Source organism: Astyanax mexicanus, chromosome 12 (assembly GCF_023375975.1).
Source record: "Astyanax mexicanus isolate ESR-SI-001 chromosome 12, AstMex3_surface, whole genome shotgun sequence".
NCBI classification, from domain to species: domain Eukaryota; kingdom Metazoa; phylum Chordata; class Actinopteri; order Characiformes; family Acestrorhamphidae; genus Astyanax; species Astyanax mexicanus.
The window spans coordinates 29,134,737-29,144,886 of record NC_064419.1 but is presented as its reverse complement, the minus strand read 5'-3'; the positions used below and the strand labels follow the sequence as shown (position 1 = coordinate 29,144,886).

At 40.5% G+C, this 10,150-nt stretch overlaps 1 protein-coding gene across 1 annotated transcript; it reads right to left on the bottom strand.

Annotated features, from left to right (window-relative positions):
• Positions 1-978: 978 nt before the first annotated feature.
• fzd10 (frizzled class receptor 10) lies at positions 979-4,277 on the bottom strand. The gene has a single exon (XM_007237389.4). It carries the CDS (start codon positions 3,542-3,544, stop codon positions 1,790-1,792), a length of 1,755 nt encoding a protein of 584 aa, XP_007237451.1. The 5' UTR covers positions 3,545-4,277; the 3' UTR covers positions 979-1,789.
• Positions 4,278-10,150: the final 5,873 nt, after the last annotated feature.

Here is a 10,150-nt window from a genome sequence, read left to right as displayed (position 1 = left end):
AGGTAACCAGACACCGCGCCAAGTGGACACTAGACACAAGAGGACAACACCGCGATCTGGTAAGACTCTGAAATAATTACAGTGTTTTAGTTACAGTGTTAAAACTACGCTATAATAAATGGGTTCTGTGAGCCGTTGTCGCCGCTGCCATAAACCAGCCAATAAAAGTGGAGCTTAGCATTTTTTTCCCACGGGTTTTTTGTAAACAGTGTTTCTTTGTGAGGTAAAATAACAGAGTGGTAAATAGGATTGTTAAACTGCATCTGTGCTTAACAAAGTGACATATTTTAAATACAACTGAAACACTTGACCTGACAGCAGGTCATATATCAGTCACATTTTTTTCTGAACGGACACACCCAAAAATAAAAGAAACCTATATTTATCTATAATAATAATATTAATGATATAATACATGTATGTGTGTAATTTATAAATTAATTCATACAATTCATTTATAAACTTAAATTTAACATTAAAAAGTTACTCAAGTCTGCACATCTAAAAAAAATGCATCAATTTAAAGGTTGTTTCCGGACTGCAAAAATGTTTTCTATGACAATCCGTTTTTTTTATAAGCATAGCACAGACTGTTAAAAAAAAAAGAACTATGTAGTGAAACTCAGTGAACTGGTAAAAGTTATATTTCAAAATATTTAGTTTAATATAAATTGAAGCTGTCTGCAAAGCACTTCTAGAAGACCATCAATGTAAAATGTTCCCGTGACCAGTGTAGTTAAAAATTCCATTTACACTTTACACTGTTGCTTGCCTGCATACATAAAAAGAATTGCAATGTGTAAATATGGATTCCTTTGATTTTTGGCTTTGATATAAATTTCTAGGAATAACCTTTAATTGATTCAGAGCTTATGCACGCTTGAACAAAGTTTGAATAGGTTCAAATCTGAAAGAAAGGCACAGAGAAAAGCACTACTGTGGTGTTCAGCTGTAGTGAATAGACATTTTGAACAAGGCTTTTTTTTACTTTAAAAAATATCAACTTTTATTTTAGAAATATACACAAAGATAGCTTTGTGCTACAAAAAGAAAAAAAAAGAGCTCAGCATAACAAAAAAAAAACAACCAAGGGGGCCAAGAAGCCGCTGTACAAAACGCCCCATCAAAGGCCTCTGTCTTTTTTCAGCAATATTTAGTGCTTGTAGATTTGCTTTTACGCCATGGAGGGCCTTCACAATGGCCAGTTCATTCTTTCTGGCTGAAGCTTCAGCCAACAGCTGCTCTTCAATGTCAATGCAGCAGTGTATGACACGGCCTTCATTTCAGTGCCGCCCCCCCTCCGGCTCATTCACGCCCATTGTCTGCAGAGTTCTTTTAGTGTCTTTAATCAGCCCCTACAGTACTAAGAGTCTTTTTCTCTCTGTGACTGAGGGAAACATCTATTGCACATGATACAGGCATTCCCAGTGACGCAAAGAGGGACTCGCTCCCTTTTTTCTTTGTTTTGGAACAGAAAAACTCTTTTCAAACTCCACAAAGTTCCATAAGTGGATAAGTATTACCAGAAGGAGCGACACATTAAACAGTGTCTGAGCTGTGCTACTTGCACACAGATCAAAACGAGAAACACAAAATAGAAATCTCAGAATTCAGAACACTGCAGCCTTTTTTGGCTCTGTTTTTTGGAGCAACTGGGGTTTGCATAAAACAAATATGAAGTCTGTGTCCAGTGTCTTGTGGCGGTTCTCACAGAAAACTCAACATGAACCAGTTCTTTTTAGTAAAAGTAAACAGAGCAAACACCTCTTTGGAGTTCTTGCATATGCGTTCATACACAAGTGGCAGGAGCCCCAGCAGGTTCATACTTGGTTTTCTGTCCTTTTAGTGCTGGATGTGGCTTCAGGTAGGGCCCACTTCCAGTGAACACGCATGCGGCCTTCCTCCGCGTCCTCTTCCTCAGCTTGCGACTGAAGACATTCTGCCAAGACTGCAAGGTCTTGGAGGTCCAGATCCACATGCCACTAGTAATTCCCACCACCAGAAGCATGAAGATCTTGACCATGAAGATCTCCACGGCTGGGATGGAGCTCTTCATCATGCATTCTTCTCCACCTCCTCCTTCCAAGCACCGCTGCTCTCCAGCCAGGACCTTCCAGTAGTCCATGTTAAGGCGCTCATAAAAGTAGCATGCGATGACGCAAGTGGCGGGTACAGTGTAGAGGACGGAAAACACACCAATGCGCACCATCAGCTTCTCCAGCTTGTCCGTGTTCTCACCTTCAGTCTTCATTACTTTGCGGATGTGGAAAAGCGCTACAAAGCCAGAGAGCAGGAAAGAAGTGCCTATGATGAGGTAGCAGGACAGTGGAATTAAGACAAATCCAGTCAAGGCCTTTACATCCATGCTTCCAACATAGCAGACGCCTGTGAGCTCATCCCCAGCCACCCTCCTCATGACCAGGATGAGGATGGTCTTAATGGCAGGGATGGCCCAAGCAGCCAGGTGGAAATAGCTGCTGTTGGCTTCGATGGCCTCATGGCCCCACTTCTTCCCAGCAGCCAGGAACCAGGTGAGGGTTAGGATCACCCACCAGAGGGAGCTGGCCATACCAAAGTAGTAAAGGATGAGAAAGACTATAGTGCATCCCGTGCTTTCCAGGCCCTCCTGGATGACGTACTGGACACCACTGTCACGGTCGCAGGCAACATTCTCGGCTCCCACAAAGAGCCGGATGAGGTAGCCCACAGAGTAGACGCAGTAGGACATGGAGAGGAAGATGATGGGGCGTTCAGGGTATTTGAAACGCTGTGGGTCAATGAGGAATGTCAGGACAGTGAAGGCACTGGAGATGAAGCAAAGGATGGACCAGATGGCAATCCACACCAGGGAGAAGCGCTTATCTGCATGGCTCCAGTAAACGTCCACTTTGGAGTAGCACTTTGGGGCACATGACTCACTTTTCTGCACAAAGTGAAACTTCCCAGGGTTTCCGCAAGTGTCCTTACCCATCCTCTCCTTAACGGGAAGCTCTTGGCTGTTTCCAGAGCGAGGAGGGCGAGAGTCTGGTGGCTGGGTGTGTGATCCCTTAGATGTATCGTCGCTCCCGTTGTTGGGGGCCTCCATGCAGAGGAAGTTGGGGTCATTTTTATTTGGGAGCCTGGAGCAGTCCAGGGAGTCAGGCCAGTGAAAGTTGAACTGCTCCATGATGGGGGAGCACTTCTGCCTGGCCTGCTCGCACATCACCCGGCAGGCCGGGATAGGTGTGGACACCTGCTCCGTGCACATTGGGGCATAGAGTGAGCATAGGAAAAATCTGAGGTGGCTGTGGCAGCCAAACTCAATCAGCGGGGCAAACTCATGGAGCTTAATGGCAGCCTCTCCCTGATCCTCGTGCCCCATCAAGTTGGGCATAACTGTCAGGTTGTAGCCAATGTCTTTACACAGGGGGATGGCAATTTCCTGGCATCTGCCTTCCCCCGGCCGGTCCGGGTCAATAGAGCTAATGGCACAGCTCCATCTGGACAGAGAGCACAGTAGCAGAAGAAAGCGCAGGAAACTCAGTATTAAAGTGGAGGTGATCATCTTTATTTCCTCTCAGGGTAAACTCATTTAGCACAGTGTGGAGGGTGGAGGAGAACAAGGTCTTTGACTTTCAAATTCAGTGGAATATTTAAATGGGAAACAGTTAAGCAACAGTATTGCTCAGTAATGTTCAGTTCAGTTGTAGAACAGGCTTGTTGAGTTTGGTGTTTTTTGAAGTTTACTTACAAGTTAAAAATTGAGAAGTCGGGAAAGACTTGAAGGCTGTTGTTGATTGTTGTTGAAGTTCCTTAAGAGTTCCTCACAGTTCAGAAGTGTTACTCCATATCAAAAACATAAAAAACATTAATTTTAGGGTTTAATACAAAAAACAAATCCTTTCCAGGTAAGCACGTGAATCACATGAGAGGGAAATCCATCAGAAAGGTCCATGTTGACAACTCTCACGTGGATTCTTCTCCACCAGTCACTCACTGGTCAAATCCAAAAGCCACAGAAGGTGAAGGTGTTTCAGTCCCGTGAGGCACTTCGTTCATCCTTCAGAAAATACAAGTCAAGATAATTCTTCTCGCGCTGTGGTTTAACCATAATTCACAAACGTGAACAGCAGAGTCTCCCAGTCCCTCCACAGCACGAGCACGGGTCCGAGCCGCCAACCTTCCCGAACCTCCACGCAACCTTCGCGAACTTACTACTTTCTCACTCCGAGTGATTCCCGGAGACTTTGGGACTCGGAGTTCTTCAGTTGTGCGGCGTTATTTTCTTCCTCTACCCGTTTTCTCCAAAATCTCGCCTTCATCAGTCCGGATTGGACAACAGCGACCGCCTCCTGCGCTGCGATTGGCTATCTCAGCCAACCCCCGCCCTTCTCCGCCGCCACTGGATAACAGCGGCCGCCCCCTTCGCTGTGATTGGCTAAAACGCTCCGGCATTCCTCCAGCTCCAGCAGAGAGGGGCGGGGCTTTGCCCGAATACGGGTGTGTATAGAAACAGCCAGACCGTGCCTGCTAGCGTCCTGAGCTAACCTGCCAAAACAGACCCGCCTTCAAAAGACAGCTCTTTTGCATAAGAAAGCTGAAACTGACACGGTGATTAAACCCCAAATCGCGGAGGAACAGGCTCTAGGACCTTTTAAAGGGAAAAAAGAAAACCAAACAACATTTTTCTCTTGTAAAAGAGAGAGAATACAGCAGAGTGCTGCTCTCCCGTTTCTGCTTCTGCTTTCCCTCAACAACTAACTCAGGCTGAGAAGTGTCAAAATGTGTCCAAACTTTTGGCGCCAAGTTAGAGAAAGCCCTCAGAAAGCCCCCCAAAGGACCCGGCAGCGGAGAAGTGTCCTTTTTTCTTAACCACAACTGGCGATTTTCACGGTTGGCCCATTGTGGGAGAGAGTGAGAAGAAAGGGGAGCATTTTATTCCCTCAGATTCCCCCCCTCACTTTTTATTGTTGAGGGAACCAATATGGCCCGGAGGGTCCTGGTTTTACTCCCACCCCACACAAGCCTGCAGCTTCATAGACATTCATATGAATGTTATGGAGAGAATGAGAAATAGAGAGACACTCTAACTCATTCATGGGAGGATTCATACACTGGGAAAAAAGACAAAACGTGGTCATAAACAATTTTGACAACAAAAGTATGGTATTTCTTAAAGCTAGTTTTTCTCTTAGAGAAAATGATGGTGTATCATGTACATATACATTCTTTTTTATTTATATAGATATATTACATTGCATCAATAACAAAAAGTCTAAAATTGATGGTGAAGCAATTCAGCCAGTTTACATTGCATAAAACTGTATACAGGATTAAAAAAAAAAATTTTTCTGAATTTTTAGACATTTTTTAAAAGAAAATATGGGTCCCTATAGCCCTAAACATGTTCTTATATTAATTTAAGCCAAATAACTCCCTTTCCATTATTACAACAAAACTCATTTTATAAAAAGGGTTATCAAAGTGAGTCAGACCTTCTTACAGTGCTATGTTGTGCCTGAACCTGAAATCAAACTGTATCTTTTTATTTATCTTCAACAGTTCCTGGTGGTCATTATAAACTGGACTCATCATACACTATTTTAAAAACAAAATGATTGTTTTAAGCATCTGGTTTTTTTGTAGGTATGGACAAAAAGTGTTATCAAAAATCTGACATTTTACCACATTTATTATTTATTAGGTAACATGCTAAAATACATAGTTGTATTTTTTCTTGTAAAATATTAAATTTAGTAAAAAATAGTGACTACATAGAGCAGAGTTTTTTTTTGTTTTTGTAAAATGTTTTGTTAAAATGTATTTGTTAAATTTTAACTGGCACCTAAACATGAAATGAATATGTACACTTGTGCAGGTTTAACCAAAAATCTTTGCAACTTTGGTTCTACTACTGTTCATATTTTAACTGGGAATAATGTAAATAGTGGTGTTAAAAAAAAAGAATAGAACATCTACTGCGGGTGGCAAAAAGACTAAGACTGAAGCCCAAGAGAATATGGCAGTGAGCTGCAGTGTAGATTCACTGTAAAACCATGTAGAAAATGTTGGTCTTAAAAAAAATAGGAACAAGTAAAATACTGTAAATTGACTCTGATTTCAGACTCCAGCTGAAGGGGGAGTTCTCCAGTTTATAAAAAATGTGTTTTTTTTTTTATTTTAAAATGAAAAAAGGTATTTAAGTGGCTTTAGTGTGAAATGAAAGATTTAGATTACTGTTGCTATATTAAAAACCACGGGTCAAATATAACCATTTAATTTATGATTTGATACTACCACTAGATGGTAGAATGGTAAACAAGATGTACATTAAAAAATAGACAGAGTAGAGTAGATAAGATATAAATAAAATTAGTTTAAAAACTTCTTTCAAAACCTTTTACGAATGAGACACACTGCCTAGTCATGTCAGGTTTAGTGTAACAACTTTCTGTACTTCTGTTATCTTTAAAATCTGTACATAAAAACTGCAGCAATCTGATAATAAACATCATTTTCACAGACCCTAAAATATAACTTTGAGGAGCTGTGAAAAATATCTTGTGCTGTTAAAAAGCAAAATAATAAATCTCCAGGGTTCAAACAGTAAAAGACAATAGACTCTTTATACATCTGGTTCTGTTTACTACCACTGTGAACAATTATGATGTTGTTGGTTTTCTGTAGAACAGTGCATTTTACAGCAACCCCCTTTAAAAGACATTGCTTACATATTAATGATTGAATTATGCAGACTTTTAGTGGAATTCCCCTTTAAAGATAAAACTTACAACATGCATGAATTAGAACTGACTGGATAACTTTACATAATGTTACATTATAAATGGTCTTCTCGGTTAGACAACCCACACAGTGGAGTCTGGCAAAAAGCCAGCATTATACTAGGAATGAAAATGAGCATTTCCATTCATTCTTACTTCCATTAGCATTGTGATTAACATTTGATGCTCTTTTCTGTGGTGAATCGAGGCCCTTGTCCGAGTGAATTAGTAAAATGTTGTCCTTTGCAGGCATTTAGGACCGCAGTGTGTGTGCTCTTGGCGAGATGCGGGCGTGCCATTACATAGGAGACATTCTTAACCTGTGTCAGTTTTCTTCTCCTTTCTCTCTCTCTCCCCATCGTAAATTCTCACACGAACACTGGAGGAAAATGCCTTGAGGACGAGCTCTGAGACAAAGCTGTTTCAGTCTAGTTTTGAGTTGATTCATCTGCGCCTCATGCTGGTGGTGGGGATTGGCATGCCGGAGCTGGATCTCCACTCGCAGGGTGTTAAACCTGGCACCGGTGCCAGCTCTCAGACTCCTCAACCAGAGGGAAGCGATAGAGGGATAGCAGGATAAGGTGTCTGGTGTTGACTGCTGGTACATGTGGAATAAAAGCTGGGATGAATGGAAGCTGTGTGTGCGTGTTTGTAACTGCTGCCTTTCACTGCGCTGAAACCAATAGAAATTCAGTCACAATGCGTTTAGCCAATCATGACAAACTGCCACATGGAAATATGACCCATTTGGCCTGATATCCACATTTCTGCTGCGTTTGTGTGTAAAATTCTGTTCTTGAGGAGGTAATCGATCTGCCGCAGTGCTCTCAAAGCGTGGAACAAATCAAAGTGACTTTCCACCATACGAATCTAATGGCACTAAGCACATCAGGGCACTTGCTGTGGGCATTAGCGCCACTGGCTAAACCTTGCACCTGAAACGAATGGAAATAAAATACAGTGAGAACCACATTTGACAGATTTTACAGTCTGGATGTGCACAGGGTTGAGATCTTTACCACTCGTAGGAAAAAATGACCCTCAGCGTTAACATGCCGCTGTGTGGAATTTCACATATGAAGCTCTTGGAGTGTTGCTTGATAAGAAGAGGCCTTTTGTTTATATTCCTTAGACGTGAGGCCTCCCCATTAGCCTAGCATTATCAAACCTCATTCAACCTTTATCAAATAAGCTCATTTTTCATCTTTGCTCTTGGTTGATTGGTTGATTATTTTAAATGAAGTCTGAACATGTTTGATCATTTTAGGGCCCCTGTTCATTCATACAGGCCTTTATTTCTTTAAGCATGAGGATAAGTTGGGTGATGTCATAATTGGAGGCGCCATTGAAATCCTTAAAAATTAAACTTACAATTTATTTTAACACTAAAGAACAGAAGTTTAAAAAATAATTATAATTATTAAAAAACAGCTATCATTCAAGGTTATGAAGGACATTTCTAATGATTTATTTTGTACGTATTTTTAATTTATTTCACTTTTTATTCAATCCATAAAGTGTGTAACAATGTTTTATTTTAAATATGCCATAAAATACATTTACCGAGTCTTTTAGCTTGTAGTTTGATACATAAATAGTTAGTGTGTGACTTTAATTGGTTAAACGGGAAATGCTGAAAAAAAATATTCTAATTTGAGCCCTGCTCTGATTGGCTGGTTTACAGTGAGGCACAGAATACCATAGCTTTTCTATTCATTTCTGTCATTTCTGCTATCCTGTGCAGTGGTGTGCAATTAAAGCTAAAGCAAAGGAGATGGTTAAATCAGGTTGGCTAGCATTAGCTTTTAGCTTAGCATGGATAAATGCGTGCTTCCCTGGCTGGCTTTTGCTTTGCTGTGCTCAGCTTTTGAGTGACTCAGTTTGTACACTTTTTTGTAGACTTTTGGTCTAGCTAACCTCTGGTTTGTAGTAAGATCTCCTTTTTTTGTTTTGTTTTCAGGTCTCTGGTGTATAGAGTGGGTTAAAAGCCTCTGTGTTTAGCGTTTACTGCCTGTACAATATGGAGTAATAGCAGGGGGAAATGTGCTCTCTGTGTTTGTGCATGTGTGTGTGTGTCTGGTTTGGCTGAAAGCACTTTTAGCTCTGCCAGTAATTATGCACGTTTTAAGTGTGCAGAACTTTATGGAGAAGAGTTCCAGTGGTTTTATGAGGTTCAGGACTATGGTGTCTGAGGAGTCTCTGTGTTTAGCAACGTGAGGGAGCAGCAAATAGCTAACTTGTTAAGGAGCGCAGAGAGCCAGTGCTGTCCAGTAAAAGGTGATTTACGGCAAAAGTGATTTTAAACCTAAGGCTGTGACCATAATGTGCATTGTGAAAGGTTAAAAAAGGGTCAGCTAAATGCTTAGGACAACCTGAAACACAGCGGGTAATCTGTGTAAGTTTTAAATACAAACTATTCTCAGAAATATAATGCTAATTGAGAGCATTTAAACCAACAAAACTATCCAGGTATTTAGGACATACATGTGAATTATGTTTAATAGGTAGGAGAATGTATTGAATGAATGAGTTAGGAGTCTTGCCCAAGGACTCTTGTTGGTGTTGTTTGGTATTTTTGGGTGTTTCTCAATACCAAGAATGCCAGAATGGATGTTCTCTGACAATTTTTTTTTTTTTGCACGAACAGATTCACAAGCTTAAAACTAAGGTCCAGTTGAAATGCTGTGTTCTTGCTATATTATTAGATATAGTAAAAAAAAAATACTTTAGATTATATCAATAAAATCCACCCCTCAAATAAGACACTATCATCCAAGGCTAATTAGTTTAGCTAATACTAACACACAAGGGTATTTGAGTCTCATAACATAACATTATAAACAGTTACTGCTTGCATCAGAATGACTATCATTTAACAACTTTACTACCCATTCCTCACCTCGTTTTTGGGAGCGGAAAAGAGTTGCATTTATTTAGATAATATACAATAACTTTTTTATTTAATCCAAATCTTTTGCCATCTTTTGCATCATTTTTGTTTTTCAGGACAGAGCTAAAACAATCTCTGAACTGTTCTCTGTTACTGTTCTTGGTAAATGCATTCTTGAGTACTGGAAAATAATAATAACTTGGGCGTCAAAAAAATGACAACAGGAAAGAACACAAAGATGCAAAACACATACTGAGAAGCTGCTCTTGTCTTGCCAGGCAATCAAACCCTAGTCTAGCAGGCCCTAGCAGAGGAAGGGCAGTGTTGTAGCAATTTACACAATCAACTTGTGGGTTATTCAATTTCGTAATTGTGTGCAAGTGTGCATAAACTATGCTAGCGGAAAAATAATGTATTCACATGTAAGTGTAAAGTTTGTCAAGAAAAAGACCTAAACAAATCACTTGCAAAGACAGAGTTTAAAGAATTTAAATAAGAT